This window comes from Hydra vulgaris, chromosome 01, assembly GCF_038396675.1.
Source record: "Hydra vulgaris chromosome 01, alternate assembly HydraT2T_AEP".
NCBI classification, from domain to species: domain Eukaryota; kingdom Metazoa; phylum Cnidaria; class Hydrozoa; order Anthoathecata; family Hydridae; genus Hydra; species Hydra vulgaris.
Genome location: NC_088920.1, coordinates 22,013,251 through 22,037,500, shown reverse-complemented (window position 1 = coordinate 22,037,500; position 24,250 = coordinate 22,013,251). Strand labels below are relative to the sequence as shown.

The following is a 24,250-nucleotide window of genomic DNA, read 5'->3' as shown; positions in this document are numbered from 1 at the left end:
TCCCTAAACCTGACAAGCATATCTGAGATGTGATCCAAAAATTGAATGGTTTATATTGAGTAAAGTTTCATAATTGACATAGTGACACATTTTGGCTAGCATTCCATTTCACCGCTACACAATTTCACCGTTAAGTTTTTAAGACTAGAGGAGTAGGATAGATTTGAGTCAGTTTTGATTCTAAGATATTTTAATGAAACTAGGTTTTTATATATTTTAGTTTGAAGTTTAGGTTTTTATATTTTTTAGATTGATGTGATTTGTAAATGATGATTTCAATTTTGTTGGTATTAAAACTTAGTTTGTTAAAGTGCTGCACTTTAACAAACTAAGTTTGTAACTAGATTGGATAAATGATTAATATATTTGCTAATTTTTTTTAATGGTTGGTTTGTTATGAGTAATTTTATGTTGTCAGCAAAATAATAAGCCTTTAAAATTTTAGATATTGAGATCATTTATAAAAATGAGGAATAGCAATATTCCTAATTCAGAACTTTACGGTATACCTATGGACGTCCTAAAGGTGCTACTCATGCAACAATAGGTCTTCCTAAAAAACGTCTTTGTCGATCTTCTGATGTGCCAGTTCCTTTTATAAAACTTGAACCTGTTAAAAGACATGCTTGTATGTTAAAAATATTGTTTTACATTTAAAGCTAATAAATAACAAGTTATTTTTAAAAGTTTTTTTGTCTAATTTATATTAAGGGTCATCCATAAAGAGTTTAACTAGTAAATTGTAGTAAAAGATTTTTTTCTAGTACTAAGAAGATTACTTTTCTTGCACAATTTTAAACTTATATGTTTAATGATAATCACTGTGCAAAAATGGAAATGGTCTCCTATCTATATTAAAAAGTCAAATACAGCATGACATTTTATTGGTGACCACTTAATTAAAATTAATAAATGTTTTAATGAATTTTTTTATTAATAGATGGTTTTACAGCATTAGTTATTAAGATTAAATGGTTTTGTTATAGTGACGCTTAGTTGGTTTTAAAAGCTGATGTACAGAAAGCTCTTTCTGGTACCCTGTTACATCAATAAGAGTGCTGTAGAAAAAAGACCGAATTGTATTTCATCATCTATACTTGATGAAAGTGCATTAGAGTTGCTTTCTTCATTGCAAATATACTTTAGCTCAGATGCATGGAAAGCACTTGATAAAGTAATCAAGGCTAAAAAAAATCAACATATCTAGCCATGCGCTGTTTGCCTGAAGAGCACAAGCGAAGAAAATAAAACTGGTAATGCAATAGCATGTGATTCATGCTTGTTGTGGTCACATAAAAAATGTGTAGGACAAAAAGAGAATTCCTTTTTAAAAGCAAGGTGTTGGTTTTGTCGCACTTGTTATGGAAAATAATGATTTAAGTATTAACTTTATAATTTTTGTATATATATATATATTAAATTGATTGTTACAGTTTATATAGTTATATTTAGATAGTATTATATATCATGATAAATAGTATTATATAGTATGATTGTTACAGATTATATAATTATATTTAAATAGTATTATTTAGATTGTATAGATTAGATACAGATTGTGAAAATATTTATAAAACCTCTGTATGCAATGTCATATTTTATTTTTTGAGCTATTTTTTGATCCAAGCTTTAAGAGAAATAAAAATCTAATCTTATAAAATAAAAAGAAATAGTTTTAAAGAAAAAGACAAAAAAAAACAACAGTTTTTTAGTAACAACATTTTTTCCTTTTTTGTTTTTATTTGTTTTTTGTTTTGTATTTAATCTAGAAATATGAAATGCCAAGTCCTATGGTTTACCTTCTCGTGGTGCATTTCGTTAAATAAGTTACAAAAGTTTTATACTTTGTAATTTAAAAACTAAAAACCAAGGCAATATTTGTTGAAGTTATTTAAAGTTTGTGGAGATGCAATTCCTTGCTTTGTCCAACCTTTTATACTATATTTATATACACATACAAACATATATATATATATATATATATATATATATATATATATATATATATATATATATATATATATATATATATATATATAGAGAGAGAGAGAGAGAGAGAGAGAGAGAGAGAGAGAGAGAGAGAAATCAGTACAAAAAAAACAAATATCTAAATTGAGCTTCTACTGCCAGGTTCCTGATGATCCTGCTGAAGGAGAAACTGACAGTAGAAGCTCAAGTTAGTAAAGTGTTATTTTACTATAAATATATATATATATATATATATATATATATATATATATATATATATATATATATATATATATATATATATATATATATATATATATATATATGTGGATTATGTAGATTCAAGTATAAATAAACCTATATATAGAATATGTAGGTTCAAGTATAAATAAACCTGCAAATATGTTTAAATTGTACAAAATTCAAAACTCTGTTTAAGTATATTTTTCTGTACATATGGCATATTTTAAAACTAATTACAGCTCTTTAAATGTAAAAAAAATTTTTATACCGTCTTACTAATGATCAACGCCAACACCTTAATGAGTCATAAAATTAAGAACATTTGATTAAGGTGTCGTGCATAACTATCAATTAAAATTAATTAACAGTAGTTTATTTGGCACTTTGCCTGAGCTGTGCCAAAGATATTACGCTAGTGCTGTATCATCAGCAAAGTGTTGTACCATCAGCAAAGTGTTGTATCATCAGCAAAGTGTTGTATCATCAACAAAGTGTTGTATCATCAGCAAAGCTGACGCCAAAAATATTACGCGGATTTGAATTGTGTTGTTATAACAATTACTTTTATAATAATATTGATACGGTCGCACAATTTGTCTTAGAATTTTTCTTAAATATTTCTAAGAAAAATAAAAACTACCTGCATTATTTTTTCAAATCATAAGATAAGACGGCAGTTCTGTTTTGTAATAAATTAAACTCTTTTATTAGGTAATTAAATAATCCCATGCGTTTTTACTTACTCAATTACAGTGTAAAAATATCTGAATTTATTTATAAACGAAGTATTTACTATACGCAACCTAATGGAAGTATACAAACTCTAATATGTGAACGATGGTAGATGGTCAATTAATGTTACACGCTCACAGCAAGTATTAAAGACCAACGTTTAGAAAAGCAATTTTAAAACAATCAGTTTAACTAGAATTTAGAGGAACAACAAGTGATTTAACGAACTTTATGAAGGAGAACATTCCGAAGCAGAAATTGATCTAACAATCTTGTTTATTTTATCATTATCGTATACCCCACTTAATACGTACATCCAATTATTTTATTGGGTGTTTAAAAAAATTAAATAAAAAAAGCGCATACGCGTGCTATTGCATTGAAACCTTTGAACCAAACAGATTGTAATTTTAAAAGTAAAAGTTTACTGTTTTATATTTTTTAAAAATTAAAACATTTTAATTCCACATTGGACTTTAATTCGTCATTATATTTTAGATATATTATTTTTTTAAAACGTATGTGTAAATTATTTTTTTAAGAAATATCTTAAAATATTTTCCATATTTTATATGTTTTAAACGGCAGGCTAACAGTATTTTTATTCTAACAAAAGCGCTTTTTATTGGTTAATAAATTCTATTTTGACACGTGACATTCTTAGCCAATAAAAGGGACTTTCGGTTAGCAAAAAAAATTTTTTTGGCTACCGACAGTCGAGGTGAGTTGTTAATTTTTTTTATTTTACCGAAAGCGCTTTTATTGGTTGATAAATTCTATTTTGACACGTGACATTCTTAGCCAATAAAACGGACTTTCGGTAGGCAAATTTTTATTTTTTTGGCTATCGACTTTCGGTAGGCTATCCACGGCGTTGCTAATTTTGTTCAGAGTTATTAGTCAATTTTGTTATTGATATATGTTATTGATATGATGATTTCAATCAAATTGTGTACTTAATGTTTGAATAATTATCTACTTTTTTTTAGATACTTTACAGTGATGTATATCAATGTGATATTTATACTTTAATTATGAGAGTTATAAAGTTTGCTACACACCTTTTGTTATCTTAAGATGTTTTTGCTTTTGATATGTTTATATTAAATCTGTGATTTTTAATATATTTTAGTAGTAGTTTTTGTTGTTGCTTTTATTGTTGTAGTAGTTGTAGTAGTAGTAGTAGTAGTAGCGAAGAAGTAATTTTTTGTTATTATTTTAATATTGCATATTTACTTTTTAAATTCATATGCATTCAGGTGTTTTAATCAAAATAAATTTTGTTTATTTTGATAATAACGTGGTATTTATTAAATTTATCTTTACGCATTTTAAAAATGTGTAATTTTTTTATATTTCACTTTAAAAGTATTTGAGATTTTTTTAACTATTTTTTTAGATGCCAAGGAATAATAATAGAAAAAATCGTTCAAAACCTAATGTAGATAGTGTAACTCTTGCTGCAGAAGCAGTAATGAAGGATGGATTTCCGGTTAGGACTGCAGCACGACATTTTAGTATCAGCAGAACAACACTCCAAAGACATAAACTTTTGTCAGAAGAATAGTTCTAAAAATACTGAACCAAAATATCAATATTTTAACCGATGTGCTGTTTGGAATGTATTCTCTAAAGATGAAAAAAAAGTCTTAGTTGAGTACCTTGTCATTGCAAGCAATATGCATTATGGACTGTCAAAGCCACAGATTAAAAAGCTTGCTTTTGAGTGTGCAAAAGCCAATGCTAAAAAATATCCAACCTCCTGGGATAAAAATAGTAAAGCCGGTGAGCATTGGTATTCTAACTTTATGAAAAGAAATAATAAGTTTCTTTCGCTAAGGAAGCCGCAAGCCACAAGTTTAGCAAGAGCCACCAGTTTCAACAAAGCAAATGTTTCATTTTTTTTTTCAAAATATCTTGAAGTCTTCTCAAAATATATGTTTTTGCCTGAATGCATCTTTAATGTGGATGAAACAGGTATTACAAATGGGCACACACCTGTTAAGGTTGTAGCCCCGAAAGGCAAAAAGCAGATTAGGAGATTAACTTCTGGTGAACAAGGAACTAATATAATTATTATTAGCTGTGTGAATGCAATCAGAAATTCCATACCCCCTATGATGATTTTTCTAAGAGTGAACTTCAAAAATCATATGCTGAAATGAGCACCTCCAGGAACTAACTATTTTTTAGAGTTTTTGAAACATTTTATTTACCATATCAAATGTTCTGTAGATCAGCCAGAATTATTACTTTTGGATAGCCATGAAAGTCATGCCAGTATTTAAGCGATTACTTTTGCTAAAGAAAATGGTATAATAATGCTTACTTTTCCTCCACATACCAGCCATAAGCTTTAGCTGTTAGACAGAGGTGTTTTTTTATAGACATTTAAAGAAATACTACAGCACAGCTTGTTGTGAATGGATGCTATCAAATCCAGGAAAGCCAATCACCATATATGGCCTTACAGAAAATAAATGTTATCCTTTGGCTTTTACTCCTTTAAATATTCTAGCAGGTTTTCGTGTGCCTGATGTATGGTCAGTTAATCAAAGCATATTTCCTAATGATGAATATTTAAGTTCAAGTGTCACCGACAGACAAGATCCAGCATTAAATTGTCCAAATAATTCTATTTCTGACAAAAAAAATTAGTTAGTCAAAGATTCATTGATAAATTCACAAAACAGTTATATTCCTGTACAAGGCAATGATTTGTCTGTAATGGAAATAGACTTTTCTCTATCAAAATCTGTTTTATGTATAATGCCAGAACAGGTCTGTCCTTTTCCGAAAGCAAAACCTCATTTATTTAAAAAAGGAGGTAGAAAACCAGGTAAATGTCGAATTCTCACTAACACTCCAGAAAGAAACGTTATTGCACTTCAACGTGCAACAAAAATTGCAAAAAAAAGAAAACTTGTTTAAAAGTCTTTGATTTGAATGGAACCAGCAACATTATAGAATATATGGATCCTTAAAATTTTCAACATTTAAATGTTGAAAATTTTAAGATTCTATACAGGGTTGTTATCTGTCAAATATGTCTGAGACATATTTTCTGCCGACATAAAATATGTCCCACATATTTTCTATCAACATATTTTGACATAATTTTATGTCTGAATTATTTTCTGCTGACATAAAATATGTCAGACATATTTTCTATTGACATATTTTGACATAATTTTATGTCTGAATTATTTTCTGCTAACATAAAATATGTCAGACATATTTTCTGTCGACATATTTTGACATAATTTTATGTCTGAATTATTTTCTGCTGACATAAAATATGTCAGACATATTTTCTGTCAACATATTTTAACATAATTTTATGTCTGAATTATTTTCTGCTGACATAAAATATGTCAGACATATTTTCTGTCGACATATTTTTACATAATTTTAGGTCTTTGCAATCAATTATGCTTCATAAAACTATTACTTTAAACCCTATAAGCAAACATCCGATGTTTCATAAAGGTCTTTTTCTGCCCTTTTTAGCGATGTATCATTTGATAGTATTGACTAATATTGGCATTTATTGACTTATTTATTGATTATGACTTATTTATTGATTATGACTAATATTGACATTGATAGTATTGACTAATATTGACTAGTATTGAGGCATCATTTGATAGTATTTGATAGTATTGATTAGTATTGGCGCTTTCCCTTATTAGAATGTAAAAACCATCTCAAGCTGAGTTTTTATTACTGAAAGTGGTTTTAATTAGTATGACTAAACTTAAAATATTTCTTTGATTAAAATAATAATAAAAAAAAAACTTTTACAGTTATTTTTAATTATTAGTTGATCCTGAAATAGATTTCATTATGAAAAACTGAATTCAAAAGATTTCAAAAAAATGGTTCACAGAATTTCAAAAAACTCGTGCCAAATTAAATTCATTTAAGCTGAAGAATTTGAAATGTTTCACATAAGTTATATTCAGCTCATTAAATTCATATTAAGAAGACTAACCGGTAATAATTTATAACTAATTACGAATAATATACTTTTAGTTATAATAGTTATGATTTATTTAACAAAAAAATAATTGACAATTGCATTATAACAGCATAATTAACTGCCATAAACTTGCATAAAATGTTTTGAGTGAAATATATATTGGAATAATTATTTTTTTTCGTTTTCCTTACGATTTAAAGTCAAAAATGGCGAATAATTTATTGAATGAATCAACTATTAGTTAAAAATAACTAAAAATGTTTTTTTTTAAATATTATTTTAATCAAGAGAATAATTTTAAGTTTAGTCATATTAATAAAAACCATTTTCAGTAATAAAAACTCAGCTTGAGATGGTTTTTACATTCTAATAAGGGAAATCGCCAATACTAATCCATACTAATTAATACTATCAAATACTATCAAATACTATTAAAATTAGGGGTATTTGGGGTAAAGTCCCTAATATTGTCGAAAAAAAAGTTGTTCAAAAGTATGTCAACCGGAGTCTCAAAAGAAGCGTATTTTCATAGAGATTTTAAAGATGTTATTCGTTTGTAATAAAAATAAGTATTTTTTGTATTATTGCTGAAAAACATTTTGTTGACATTTTTTTAAGAGTCTTTAGCATTTTTTCAAATAATTTATTTGCCAAAAAATTTTAAGGAAAAATTTTTATATTTTCTAAAATCTCTATACTATCTTCTAAAATACGCTTTTTTTGAGACCCAAGTTGACATACTTTTGAACAACTTTTTTTTCGACAATATTAGGGACTTTACCCCAAATACCCCTAATTTTAATAGTATTTGATAGTATTTGATAGTATTAATTAGCAACAAATTTGTTAAACTATTTTTACTTAACTCTGTAAATTAAGTTGAAATGCGCAATAAATTTGTTAGATTGATTTTTTCTTCAAGAATATCAAACAGCAAATAATTCAGATATAAAATTATGTCAAAATATGTCCATAGAAAATATATCTTACATATTTTATGTCAGCAGAAAATAATTCAGACATAAAAATATGTCAAAATATGTCGATAGAAAATATGTCTGACACATTTTATGTCAGCAGAAAATAATTCAGACATAAAATTATGTCAAAATATGTCGACAAAAAATATGTCTGACATATTTTATGTCAGCAGAAAATAATTCAGACATAAAATTATGTCAAAATATGTCGACAGAAAATATGTCTGACATATTTTATGTCAGCAGAAAATAATTCAGACATAAAATTATGTCAAAATATGTCGACAGAAAATATGTCTGACATATTTTATGTCAGCAGAAAATAATTCAGGCATAAAATTATTTCAAAATATGTCGACAGAAAATATGTCTGACATATTTTATGTCAGCAGAAAATAATTCAGACATAAAATTATGTCAAAATATGTCGATAGAAAATATGTCTGACATATTTTATGTCAGCAGAAAATAATTCAGACATAAAACTATGTCAAAATATGTCAATCGAAAATATGTGGGACATATTTTATGTCGGCAGAAAATATGTCTGAAAATATGTCGACAGATCTGCCAGACATATTATGTCGTAACAACTCTGATTCTATATAACACTAGATACATTTTTTGAAAGCAATGCTAGATTAAACAAATTTTTAATAAAATTTAAGTGACTATCTTTATAGTCTATTGATCATGGATTTAAACCTAATATATAGAGAGCGGCCCTAGGTACAATAGCTGGTGGTCCTAGGTACAATTAAAAAAAAGCTTATTGTACCTAGGGCCACTAATTTTTAAACCCATCAACATGATTGACTTTTATATTTTAAGTCATTATACCTATATTAATGCAAACTAATTAGTATAAAGATGTGATCATATCAGTTTCACCATTTTTAAACAAGGTCGGAGCCTTGATTTGGGTCATTGAAAAAATTCGGCCCAAGGTACACGAACTTCCCCTACTGAATAAAATTATACTGAAAAAAAATTTATTTTAATTTTTAATAAAAGCTCATTCTTTTTTTATTCTTTTTTAAAATGAGTTTATAAAATTATTTATAAAATTTTAAAAAAAAAAAAGCTTTTGTGATAAAAGTTTAAAAAATGACTTAGATGATCTTTTTTAAAATATGGTTTTATCGTCAAAATCTGCTCAAAACGGAGTACTAGGAGTGTAAAACTATTATTAGTTCATATTGATTATTTTGTTTTTGTTCATGTTTTGTCATTTAAATTTGAATAACTTTTTAGCATTCTTTTAACCCTTTCTTTTTAGCTTTTTTTATTAAGAAAATATTTCTATTTTCATTTGTTACCATTATTAGAAGTGTTGTTACGACTTAATTTGAAAATAATTCGACTGTCGACTAAAATACTAATAAAATGCGAAAATAATTCGACTGTCGACTAAATCGACTAATGTATCATATATAATATATAACCAACTAAATCAACTAATATATTTTCTAAAGCCGACTAAAATCGACACATTTTTAAAATTTTGATTAAAAGTCGATTTAGTCAAAAATATGGGAATAAGTTTGTTTTCAAAAATAAATTGTTATAAATAAAATAAAGTAATTTTTATTTGCTTTTTATTTTTTAATACAATATTTAAAAATTAATGAAACAAAACTATACAAAAGCTGAGCCGCTTCTACAATAGGACACTTTTTCCTAAGACCCCAAATAAGTAGAAATCCCTTAAATACTTGCTAAATATTGCCATGATGCATAAGTATTGCTATGATGCCAAGAAATAGATAAAACTTAAAAAGAGCGAATAAAAAGCAGTATGTAATAGTTAAACTATTACATACTACTGTTTATTAAAAGAACAAACAATAATTATAGAATGAAGGATTTTACATAGTCGATTAAATCGACTAGTCGGTTTTTCAAAGTCGACTAGTTTCGGCTAAATCGACTTTTTATCGATAACAAGACTAGTTATTGGGGTAGCTATTATTTAGGTTTTCCATGTGTTCATACAATTGTTTGCAGTGTTACATTGCAATCTCTAAATTTGAAGTTACCTGGTCTTTTCTCTCTATATATAATATTTACATTCATTTGTTGATATATTTCCTAACATTTTTCTCTCTATATATTTTCGACAAAAGTTTCGGTTGTAATATAAGTAAGTATCGGTTTACTATAACTATGACGTTATAGTAATGCCACAACCCCCCTTACTTTATGGGTGTACTATGTTGATAAATTTAGCAACTTAATCATTTATCGTTAATTCGGTAAATGATAATTGCATTACCGGTAGTTTTTAAAGTACCAATAAAATAATACAGAAATATCAATGTAGTACAATTTTTATTGGAAGAATTTTTTTTAATAATTTTTTAAGAAACTTAACTTATTATAGTCTTATCATCTTATTAAATCGAGATCTGATTTAATAATGTAATTTTATTGATCTAACTTTAAGGTAAAACAATCCAGCTCCTAAAAGTTAACTTTTTTTGAAAAAATAACGTACAGTTGAGTCAATTTGAGTATAGAAATGTATTAAAACGACGATTTGATTATCGTTCTAATGCATTTCGTTGCAACCGACTAGAAAAAAAATACTACAAAATAAATTAATTTTAAGTTGCAGTAGTTCATACTTACTCTATTTAACACTCAATTTCAGTAGTTCATATTTTTTATATTAGTAGTAATAATAAGTAGTTCATGTTTATTATATCCCAGACAATCGCGCGTATTCAGCTCGTTCGTGAAAAAATGAACAAAATGCCGGTAAAATTTGGCGAATTTGTGAAATTTACCGTTAATTTTTTATCTGCTTTTATTTTTTTATTTTTTTGTATTATTTCAGTTTACAAAGTCAGTCGTTATACAATAAAATAAACTATTAAAATACTTTTACAAATATATAAATATAGCAGACTAACAATATAAACTAGGTTTCCGAAAGAAGATCACAAGGATCTTGTCATCGGGACCTTATAAAATATAATAGAATATATAGTTTTTTACATCTTATTTAATATTTTTTTATTTACAATAATTGTGAAGTGCAAGGTATTATGAAGAATACATATATATTAAGATATTAATTTACACGAGTTAAACTGTAAATAATATAAACTAACAAAATATTGTAAACAATATAAAATACAAAACGTGAGAAAAAATAAAAATAAAAAAAGTTCACAAATTAAGTTAAAATAACAAGAAATTAAATTTTATCAAGTGATTAGTAATATTGTAAAATGTTATCTTGAGAAAGATTAAAATTTTTTGCTTTGTTTTTAAAAAAGATGAAGAGAATTAGTTTGATCGAAATCAAAATTTGGTAAAATAAGTTTATTCCACAGGTGTGGCGCACGATAGGCAAGACAGAATTAATTAAAATTTGTGTGACAAAAAGGTTTTTTTTTTAAATTTATATTTCTAAGTTCGTATTTATTGGTTGGTTTTAAATTGCAGAGATCTTTAAAGACTAGATGAGATAGATTGTTTTTCCACATATAAACAAAACATAAAATTTTCAAGACGTATTTAAAATTTACGAATAAATATTTGATCATTTTTTAGCTTTTTACAGTTAAATCAGTATTAAAAATTCTAGTACGTACGTTACAATGACCTTTTAAATAAAAAAAAAGGTTGCAAAAAAGATTGAAAATGACTAAAAAAAAAACTAAAAAAGAAAAAAATGGAAAATAGTTTTTGTAGTTTACCCACTTTAATTAGATATAAATAAAGTAACCATGGATTTCACCAGTAACATAAAATTGAAGCTAGTAGGTTGAGAGAACATATAGTCTATATATATGTAAAAGTCTTCAAAAATATTTGAATGGCTTTTTCAAAATTTGAATAATAATAGAAAATATTAATAAAGTGTTTTTCGAAATGCCTCGGATAGGGTAGTGGGGGTCATATATGAGATGGGGGACAGGTGGGCAATTATAAAAGTAAAGAGACACTAAATTAAAAAATATCAAAATATATTGGGATGTTAGATTAAAAGCGTAGGTACTTTTAGGGAGGTGGAGGGTACTCCGTTAAAATACGAGGGAGGGGGGGGGAGAGGAAGAAGGGAAGGGGTTGAAATAAAGGCATACTTACTTTATGGACAACCTCTTAAGTACCAATTATTTTTCACATATAATTCTCCAATACTCCGATTTGTTTAACATTTCAACCGGCAAGAATTTGACCGGCAAGAATTTGTTCTCGGAGGTCAAAACAGCAATAAAAAAAGTACGTTTAATTTCAATAAGAGGTGCAAAGAGTCTGCAAAAATAAGTACAATCCACAATACATAAATAGCTAATTAAAAGTTACTTCAATAGACGTAGTTTAAACTTCAATTTAAGGGGGAGGACCCCTAAAATTTTAATAAATATGTTATGACAGTAAATTTGATTTTACATAAAATAGCGTATTTAAATTTTATATTCTAGAAATTGTGATTCGTTGCTATGGAAACCAAAAAAGTGTTGAAAACAAAAAATAAGTTAATTGAAAAAAAATAATAACATGAACTAGTATTTCAAAAAGTATTTCAGGGGGCAAATATACAAAAGCAGTTAAAATATGATGACACAAGACTTTTAAATATAGCTAAATAAAGTTTTCGATTTTGCTTATTGCACAACCTTGATTTATATTTTGACTGGTGTCATATTTTGCTGTTTATAAACCTAAATGTAACTTTTTAATAGAATGCAACCCGATAAGAATTTTAAATAATCTTTTTTGAGTTTGTAATTAAAGCTGAAGAATCTTTATAATTATTTAGAATATAGGGGAAAGGCGCCTATGATGGCATACTTAACTTTGAAGCTTCATTATTCAGTATCCTGAAGACCAATAATAAAAGTTTTGATATGGATACATTCTTTGTTACATCTAGAACAATAATTACCCTGGGAGTTTTCACTAGTTTTATTTTTTTTATAAGTTATTCTTATTGTAAAAAAAAGCACAAGTATGCCATCATAGGCAACCAATGCTCCTATGATGGCATAGGGGAGGATGGGGCTAGTTAGGATCGAGGGTAACTTAATGATTTCATTTAAACTTAGAGTCTTCCCTCAGAAAAGCCAGAAATTACTCGAAACCATCCTAATGTACCATTTCATGCTACACACCAGCATTGTAAAATTTTGCGCATGCGCATAGGATATATTGCGTTTTACGTACTTTTTGGACCAAAAAAAAATTTTGGAGCATCGCTTTCTTTTAACTTTACTTAAAAATAAGTTTTTCTTATAAAAAAAAAGGTTTTCCCAACTCGTCAATACTTCAACACTTCCAACTCGTCAGTATGCCATCATGGGTAAAAGTCATCATTTTCATTAAAACAAGCTGTGTCTGCTTTGTTCAAAAGATAAAATTAAAGTAACTATTCCACTAAATGCACAAAACTTGAATATAAAATGCATGAAAATTTCATTTCTGCACAGTTAATAGTAAAATCACAATCCTTAAATATATGAAGGAAATAAAACTACAACAGCACATCCCAAAATCGATTTTTGTTGATTATAAAAACAATACTTGTGCACAAGGGACGTTTTTTCACTAAAACTAATGTAAAGTCAGTATAGTCATGTAGGTCTAATCATTTTTTTACCAAAACCAATTTTAATGGAAATATGACCGGTATGCCATCATAGGCGCTATGCCATCATAGGCGCCTTTCCCCTAGTATAAATTGATTTTAATAAAAAAGGCAGCGTATAATTATTTTTTAAATATATTTTAGACATAATAATATATTAACAATATTTCGTTGACCTATTGTGTCAGCGTCATCAAATAATGAAAAAATGTTAAATAACAACATAAAAAGCAACCGTTTAAAAAAGAAGACTTTAAAAAGCGTAAAATATAAAAACCAATCAAATAATATAATAGTGACGTCAGTTGAATTTTTGTCAAAGTTGATCCTCAAGTTTTGGTTTTCACATTACCCTCGTCAATTACTACTTAAGTTGTTATAAATTATTAAAACAAAATAGTTTATAAATTATTAAAATAAAATAAATCTAAAATGTCAGTTACGCTTGAAAAAGTTAAAAAAATGCTGAAGGGAATGTTTTTAGAATATAGAAAAGAAATGGAAACGATGCTTAAACAACAACAACAAATATTTATAGATATCTTAAGCGCAAATACAAAAATAATTAACGAGAGACTTGACAAAGTAGAAGAAAACTCTAAAGAAAATGCAAACAAAAGAAAGATAAGAGTAAAAGATATCGAAGACATAAAATTACAACGCAAAATATAAATGAAAAGCTTAGAAAGTTTAAAGATAGATCGAGAAGAAATAATTTAAGAATAGACGGATTACCAGAAAGTGTGAAAGAAACATGGAATGAGAAGAAAGTTAAACTATTTTTAGTAAATAAGTTGGAACTAAACGAAATAGAAATCAAACAAGCTCATCGAAACGGAGTCAGAAAAGAAGGATTCTCTAGAACAGTTATAATGAAGTTGTTAAGATACAATGATAAAACAAAAATTTTGAAAGAGTCATATAGACTAAAAGGTACAAAGATTTACTTAAACGAAGATTTTTCCCATGAGACTGTCAATATTAGGAAAAGACTCCTGGCTGAAGTAAAAGAAAGACGCAATAATCGTGAAAATGTTGGTTTAAGGTATGACAAAATTATTGAATTAAATAATATCCTCAAAAGAAAACTCTTATTTCTGATATTTATATCTTACGCGTATATGTATATGTGTGTATATATGTGTGTATACGTATGTATATATATATATATATATATATATATATATATATATATATATATATATATATATATATATATATTTATATATATTTATATATATATATATATATATACATATATATATATAAATATATATATGTGTGTGTGTGTGTGTGTGTGTGTGTGTGTGTGTGTGTGTGTGTGTGTGTGTGTGTGTGTGTGTGTGTGTGTGTGTGTGTATGTATGTATATGTATGTTTCTAAACAGTTAAATTTTTAATTATGGCAATGACGGAAACAAAATATTTTGAAATTTATGATAAAGAAAACACTCTTCTGAACAATGACAACGACCCGGATAAAAATTTTATTGAAAACAACTCATTTAAGTTTAATTACTATAGTATTGAAGAATTATCGTGTTTTATAAATGCGTCACAAAATACATTTTCAGCGCTGACATTAAATATACGCAGATGAGTAAAAACTTAAGTAAGTAAAGCAACTGCGTATAAAACTGGCTTAAATAGACCACCAGATGGCAAAATAAAATCTTTTAAAAAACATATAATTCAGTACCTAAAACTGGCTAAAAATAAGCACTTATATATAATGGGAGATACTAATTTAGATCTTTTAAAAATAAAAACTAATAGCAATGTTAAATGCTTTTTAAATAATCTCTTACAGCACGGCGTAGTACCCTTAATAAATAAGCCGACTCGAGTAACTCTCCAAACCGCTACCCTCATCGATAACATATTTACAAATAATACTATAAAATTTAACATTCAAAGCGGAATAATAAAATCTGACATAAGTGACCATTTTCCAAAATTTTTTCGACTTAACAATTTCAACAACAAAAAAGATAACAAAACAATGATTATAACAAAAAGGCAAATAAATCAAAAAAATATAACAAAGTTCCGAAGCAACTTATCAATGGAAAACTGGGATCAGGTTGTTAATTTCAAAGATACTAACACAGCTTACGATATTTTTAAACTCACTTTTACAAGTTTGTACGAAAAAGCGTTTCCGAAGCTTGAACAATTAACTAAACTCAAAAACCTTAAAAGTCCTTGGATGACAAAAGGTCTTATTAAATCTTCACAAAAAAAAAAACTTTATAAAAAGTTTTTGAAAAAAAAAAACTTATAAAAACGAAAAAGTATATAAACAATACAAAAATCTATTTGAAAAATTAAAAAAGCATTCAAAAAAAAAACTTTTATTGCAATTTATTAGAAAATTTTTGCGGTAACACCAAAAAAACATGGGCCGTAATTAAAGAGGTAACAGGGAAAATAAAAGATGCCACCAAAATATTCCCGCAATACTTAAAAACAGATGAGAATGATACAGTAGCGAATGAGGCAATAGATATTGCAGAGGAATTTAATAATTATGTCATAAAAATTGGGGAAAAACTAGCTAATAAAATAACTCCTGGAAAAAAAATGTTATAAATCGTATTTAGAAAAAAACAACGTCAGTTATGAACGAGCTTGACATAATTCCGGATGAGCTTAAAAATGCATCTAATACCTTACAAAAAAACAAAAGTCCATGTCTAGATGACATTAGCGTGAACGTTGTAGAAAATGTCTACGATATTATTGAATATCCCTTTCTGCATATCTGTAATCTGTCTTTAAAAAATGGGGTATTCCCTGATCAGCTAAAGCTAGCAAAAATTGTTCCTATATTTAAAAGCGGAGATGATTCTATAGCTTCTAACTACCGGCCTATTTCTATTTTATCATGCATTTCAAAAATATTAGAGCGCATTATGCACAATAGACTTGACAACTACCTGGTAAACCACCTGCTAAATAATAATCAATATGGTTTTCAAAAACACCATTCAACAGAACACGCTATAACCAAACTTGTCAACGAAATTTTAAATGGATTTGACAACAATAAATACACTCTTGGGGTTTTTCTCGATCTTTCAAAAGCGTTTTACACAGTTGACCATGAGATTCTTCTTTATAAACTGTATAATTATGGAATAAGAAATAACAATTTAAAATGGTTTCGCTCTTACCTTAATAATCGGAAACAAGCTTTATCATATGACAACACTGTAACACTACTATTTAACAATGTTAATCAAGAACTTAAGAACCTGAACGAATGGTTTAAGGCTAACAAACTCTCTTTAAATGTCGAAAAAAGTAAATATATTCTTTTTACAAAATTATCAAAATCTGAAACCCTCCCCTTAAAAGTACCTGATTTACTAATTGATAAAACAAAACTTAAACGAGAATACTTAATCAAGTTTTTAGGCGTAATTCTTAATGAACATATTATCTGGAGTAATCAAATCAAAAAATCAAAGTAATAGAAAATAAAATATCTAAAACTATTGGTATTATGTATAAAAAAAAACATCTCCTGAACACAAATTGTTTAAAAAATATTTATTTTGCCTTTTTTCATAGCTACATCAGCTACTGCAACGATATCTGGGCAAGTACTTATCCTTCAAAGTTAAATACAATCTACAAAATACAAAAACGAGCAAGTCGCTTGATATATTAAATGCAAATAAATACGCTAGTGCCAGACCACTACTAAGAGAAATTGGAGTGCCTAATGTCTATGAAATAAATATTCCTAATATACTTATTTTTATGTTTAAGTTTAAAAATGGTATGCTACCAAGCATTTTCCAAACTTACTTTTTTTCTTTAAACCACAAATACGAAACTAAATACTTAATAAATGGTTTTTTTATACCAAAAACATTATTAAAACAAGCTGATTTTTTGATATCTTGCCGAAGGCCGCGGTTATGGAACTTGGTTTTAACGAGTAATATAAAAACTTTAACTTCAACTCAACAATTTAAGCGTGCAACAAAACAACACTTATTAGATTTTGATACAAAGCAATTACTTTCCTTTTATTAAAAATTTTGATAATGTTAATTATTTAATATCTAATAAATTGACGCAACATGTTAATTATACTGTATGGTACTTGAAACATGTTTAATATTATTCTATATTATAATAATAACGCAATTTGTAAATGCAATATTTATTATATCTAACGCCATTTGTAGATGGAATATAAAACAGAATTATTTGGTTTTGTATGTATATATGAACGGACATATATTTGTGTGTATGTGTGTGTGTATAATAAAAATAAAAGAAGAATAAAATAGAGAATTAAAAAAAATAATAATTATAAAAAATAATTAAAAAAATTTTTTTCTTCTTTTTTTTCTGCAAATAGTAAATTGATTGTTAAATCAGTTTTCTCTTTAGTTTCTTATTTCCTATTTCATTTTTATCGGCTGAATTTTTTAGTTATATTAACGGGGGTGGATGTTAAGACCATGTCTTCTGCCGGCTCCGGTCGAAACTTTAATGTGATATTTTTATGTTGTAAAAACATTGCAAAAGCTTATTTTTTAATGACGAAATTAAATAAATAAATAAAAAATCTTTATTTCGAACAGCTTGCCCAATACCTGTCTTGTGTCAAATTCTTGCTTTATTTATCTCCAGGGATTCTCTAACTTTTCTTATGTAATCTGTTTTCTGGAATGACTGCCAAGGTTTTAGGATTCAGCCAATCAAAAGTACCAAGGCATGTTCCGTGGTTCCTGAACTCGACTATTTTTAATTTTTACAGGCTCTTTGATGTTCCGCACTTCTTGAAATTATTTTCTTTTTGGTCTCACCAATAATTAATTATACTTCCGCATGAGCATTTAAGCTGGTAAACACCCGGATTAGATAGCTGTAAGATTTTTGAATTTATTAGTAAGGATTAGTAAGCTGGTAACACGGATTAGTAAGCTGGTAAACACCCGGATTAGTTCGGTGGTAGTTTTATTTTGTTGTTGCATAGTATGTTATTTAAATTGGGAGGTGAAGTAAATATAACTCTGATGTTTTGTTTTCTAAATTCTCTTCGGAAGTTAGAGCCAATTATAGGTATCCAAGGTAGTTTAGCAAACTGCTTATTTAATTGTTTAGATGTAGTATTTTTTTGAAACGCGGCCTAAATAGTTTTTGGTTATTTTAATAAGATTACTTTTGTTATAGCCGTTTTCTAAAAATGTATCTATGAAGAAATCAATTTCTTGTGAGAGGTGTTTTTTACATTACAAAAACAATTAAAAAAAACTTTTATTAAATTTTAATAAAAGTTAAAAATTTTAAATGTTTTTCTTAATAAAAGTTGTATGTATTATAAACAAAGGTTTAGGTGATAGCCAGATTTTCAATAGGTTATTTGTCAGATATAAAACATTTTAAATGTCATTTAATAACAAGAAGCATTGTTCAAAATTCATATAACTTAAACAAATGAAAAAAAATTTGTTATACTGTTTTAACTGCTCAAAGTATTCCAACAACATCAGTTAGTTATTTTATCTCTTCAATATCTTAATAGTAATATACTTTTTAATTGAGATCAATATATTTAGTATATGAAAATGCTTATATTGCTTTGTAAAAAAAAGTTTTATTTTTAATTTAAAATTTGAATACTGTTTAGATAAAATGAATCGAGAAAGGATAAATATGTCTGTTAAATTCCTGATATATGATTAAACAAAGGTTTAGCCAGATTTCAATAATAATAATTAGTATAATAAAATAATTATAAATAAAAATATAAGTCGATTAAATTCCTGTTTTATGATTTATTATTTTATTACATAATTGTTTACTCTTAGTATTTAATTATAGTTATTTATTATAGGTGTGGAGGTTGTTGTCCAATCACATAATTTGTTAATAGTTGTATTCTTGTATATTTATTCGTTATTTTTATTGAGTTTTTTTTTTTTTTTCTATTGTCAATTTAGAACAAACAATCAGTAAGCTAAGTTTGAATTGTTTAGATGTCTAGTCATTTAAAAATATTTATGTGCATCATTAGATTTTGATACAATTCAATTACAAACCTACAAATGCAAACCTGTTTTGTATAATAGCAGAGTAGAAAAAGTTTAATAAACCAAAAAATGACTTAATTTATATCATTTCTTACTGGAAAGATGACGAAACTGATATTAAGGCTGTTGACTATTGTATAAAAAAGATCCAACTAGCTGCAGATGTTGTCTCTGGAGAATTATAATTTTTTCAATTTGACTCCCCAAAAAATGCAAAAGCTCATGACAATTGCTGTGGCTTGCAAAAACTTATCGCAAGTGCTGTGGATTGCGAAATTTCATTGTAAGTGTTGTGGCTTGTAAAAACTCATCACAAGTGCTGTGATTTGAAAAAACTCAACGCAAGTGCTGTGACTTGCAAAAACTCAATGTAAGTGCTGTGACCTGAAATTTTTGATAGAGCTCTGGCTTACCTTCACTTGGTGTCTATTGTTAAAAATGATTAGTAAATAATTTCATTAATGGAATTTATCGTTGTTATTATTTACTAAAAGCCAAGACAAAACTATATAAAATAAAACATTAAAATAATCAAACTTTATTTTTTCTTAATAACATTTATGCGTTTTTTAGTTTAAAACAACTTTTGAAACCAAAACTACTATTAAGCACTATATGAAAGATTGAAAGATTTATAAAGGTTGACAAATGCCTTTTTACCACTATTGACTGATAATAGAAGTCCCTCAGTAGTAGGAGAATGTTTTAGTAACTTATTCTCCAAATAATCAAATTTGTTCCTTTCAAATAAAAATTTGTTACACTTATTAAGGTTGGGGCAAGGGCGAACGCTACCTCTTTTATGACCATAGATGCACCACCAATGTTTTTTTTAATCTAGTAAAATATGTTATACTTCTTTGTTTTTGTACTTTAAATAACCAATTAGATATTTCAAGATTGAAACATTTTTTGATATTGTAGTGTTTAAACATCAACACATTTACCATGAGTTTTACGTTTATTTCCCATATTTTACCAAATATGGTAGTTGTATGGTTCTTGTTTAAATTTATTTTTTTTAATCTTATAAATTTTTTTCAATTTATTATTTCAATTTATTATTTAGAAAACAGTAATTGTATTGTTTTAACTTTTTTTTAGGTTGGGTGGAGAGGCGTATACGCTGCTTCCATATTATAAACACCACTTGTATAAGTAAAATCTTGTACAACTTAATTTTTTATTGTATTTTATTTTACTCATCTTAGTTAAGATATAAATATTTATAAAATCAAGTCATTTTTGATACTAGGGTATCAAACCATCACCACCACACCCATTTCTAGCGTCAACATAAACCTTACATATTTTAGTGGTTTAGTATAAATTTGTAACAACTTTTTGTATAATTATTTTTCTAATGTCTTAGAAAAGACATTTTTTCTGAAAAAAAAGTGTTCAATTACATATGGGTAAGGTGGTGGTTTGTTGCCCCCTCTGTACATCCGATACGCCCGATGATAAGAGTTTAACATAAGTTTGTAGCCCACTCTTACACCTTTTGACAATTCTTATCGAAATACAAATATCTTTTGACACCAAGATATTTGCATTTCGATAAGAATTGACAAAGTTATGACAATTTAAGTGAAGAAAAACATAATTTTGACCTCAGTTTCTTCAACAAATCCATATATCGAAAAATTGGTACTTAAACGGTCATAACTTTTAAACAAGTTGTTCGATTTTGATATTTTTTTCACCATTAAAATACTGCATTGATCCTCTTTCCAATGATATATAATATTATAGTATTCAAACAATTTGAAATTTGTGTCCACATACCTATATATATATATATATATATATATATATATATATATATATATATATATATATATATATATATATATATATATATATATATATATATATAAAAAAGATAAACCAAATAATACGATTCTCTCAGGAATTATGGTATGGAATATTAAGAAAACGTTGTTTGATTTAATTTTTAACTCTCATATGAGAGTTAAAAATTATCATATGATAATAATTTTCTATATGTTAGTAAAGTTGATTTTATTCTTTCGCTCTAATTAAATTAAATTAGAAAAATAATTATCAAAATGTATGATTCTAATTCATTTAAAAAAAAATAAAAATAATTCATATATATCAATCTAGATTGATTACACACATAAAAAAAGTCGCGACAATGCGTAAAGAGTCTTTATTAAACGGCTGTTTATGTTATAATAATAATAACAATAATAATAATAATAATACTTTAAATGACATTTTTTTTCATATTTTAATAATTCTAAATAAGTCTTGCAATAAAAAAAACTACATAAGAACAAGAATTTCGTTAACTTTTTATCGGAACGCAAAGATTCCAATAGGATACTTTACGGTTGGCACGGATATTGCCAAACTAGCTGACCTAAGAACGTCACTTATATGGGATTACGGCGTACACATCCACGTACTATTATGCAAATTTTGAAATCTTTTAATTTTTTGTTTAAGTTAAGTGAAATTTTTTATTTATATTGTGACAATAAAAACACATGTAGAATGTGAACCACAACATCTAATTTTATAAAAATTGGTGCAAATGTAGGATATTGAATAAGAAAAATGCCCAGATCGGCTGAGCATTTTTCTTATGTTTATGACCATATGATACTGAGAACCAATTTTCTTTATATTTGCATTTAACCCTTAAAGGACGGGAAAAAAAAGTTACGTTAAGGACGGCTGGGGTATTAAACTACCCCAACTAAAAATATAGGTTTTTATACAAAATATGTTGAACTTTTTAAATAAAAATGCGTGCTTTTAACAAAAATATCAATTTTCTGAATTTTTTTTTAAATAAAAGTGATATTTGAGACAATTTATTCAAATAAAAACAAAATATATCTTCTATATAAGGCAACTATTGCAAACAATTTTGCTATAAGCCTTGCAAACAGAATGGCTACATGATGCACATTGCAGACGGGTTTTTCTGTCATGAACACGAGGACACATATAGCATCTTTTTATATGCTGCTCTTGTATTGGTTGACCTTGATTTAAAAGGCTATTTTGTGCAATTACTTGGCGAAGATTATTATTTGCAACTATTTGCGGAAGATTGTCATTTGCATCAAATTTTTTAATAAGACTTTTTGATAATTCTTTTAAAAATTCTCTTCTTCTATGAGAAGCCCCATTTTTATAATTTGGGTGAATTGATAAGAATAAAATCAAAGCATTGTATGCTGCAATATCCAAAATATTACAAAACATTGTAAATGGCCATCGGTTACTCTTTCGTCGATTCGAGTAGCACCTGACAACCTGGTCTATTGTGTCAACTTCACCTTTATATTTGTTGTAATCTAGAATAATACGTGGTTTTTCATTATGGTCCACAACAATGTCATTACTGTGATGGAAGGTTGATAATAATATTACTGCTTTGTTTTTCTTAGGTACATAAGAAACTATTGTAGAGTCATTTTGAAAACCAAAAATGCTGGAGTAAACTGGTCGATGTAAGGCTGGCAAAAACTTTTTTGGTATTTCTCCTTTATTTTTTTTAATGGTGCCAGTGTATGTCATTTTACGTCCTAGCAATGCACGTGCAAGATGAATGTTTGTAAAAAATTATCAGCTGTTATGTGTCTACCACTTCCATTTAAGTGATCAGTTAGTTCAAGAACTACTCGTGTACCTTGTCCAACATCACGTGCTCCATTTACTCTTCCAATATACGGTTGCAAGTTTATGCAGTAAAAGGTTTCAGCATCACATAATATCCATATCTTCATTCCATACTTTCCTGGCTTAGTAGGTATAAACATCTTAAATGGACAACGTCCCCTAAATGTAACTAGTTGCTCATCGACAGTGAGATATGCACTTGGATTGTAGTTGCTCTTACATTTAGTAATAAACATTTCCATTATATTTCTTAAAGGTGCAAATTTGTCTTCAAACCGTCTTTGGTTTCGTGTTTCTCTCTCATCAAATCGAATGCATCGTCGCAAGTTAACAAATCGATCTCTTTGCATTGAAGCCGAAAATATTGGTATGCCATCTAATCTACTCCAAAGTTCTTTTATGCTTTGGTTTTTAGAATGGAACACTCCAGCTAGAAGAAGAACTCCAATAAACTCATAAAGTTCATTTACTGTCGTGTCAATCCATCCTTCTAGTCTTATTCTACGAGCTTCAGCATTAGTGCAGTTGACAATAATTCTAATCATTTCTGGTGTTATAAAGAGTTTAAAGGCAGTATCCACACTTTGGCCGCAAACCTGAGCCGCAAACCTTGTTGGGCCAGTTGGTTGTCGAATAATATTGTGTGCGCGTGGCTGAGCAGCATTTACACATGGAAGTTTACTCCAAATTTCCTCACCATTCTTTGAAATCATGTTTTGATTTAATATGTGATTTTCCTGAATAACTTCTTCATCACTTTCATCAGAGATAATAGCATCTGATTCATCGTCAGCTGTAATAATATCTTCTTCATCATCTGTAAGATTTTCGTCAGCTGAGTCATCACTTGAAGATAATTCATTTAAACTAAAAATTATATTATTAGCCTCGACTGCAGCATTTCTTCTTGGGCGACTCATTATATTAGTTTTATTTATTTTAAAAAATAGTTTCAGTGTTTATCAAACAAAATATGTGAAAAATATATAACAAATTCTTTAGGCATTATTATTTTGTATCAATAATATAAA

At 27.2% G+C, this 24,250-nt stretch overlaps 1 protein-coding gene across 1 annotated transcript; it reads right to left on the bottom strand.

The window, feature by feature from the left end:
* Nucleotides 1–23,125: 23,125 nt before the first annotated feature.
* On the bottom strand, nucleotides 23,126–24,139 carry LOC136074223 (piggyBac transposable element-derived protein 4-like). The gene has a single exon (XM_065786529.1). The coding sequence runs from the start codon at nucleotides 24,137–24,139 to the stop codon at nucleotides 23,126–23,128; it is 1,014 nt and encodes a 337-aa protein (XP_065642601.1).
* Nucleotides 24,140–24,250: the final 111 nt, after the last annotated feature.

Excerpts from the sequence above, each read along its gene's own strand:
- LOC136074223 (XM_065786529.1), bottom strand. The coding sequence starts at position 24,139 with ATGAGTCGCCCAAGAAGAAATGCTGCAGTCGAGGCTAATAATATAATT.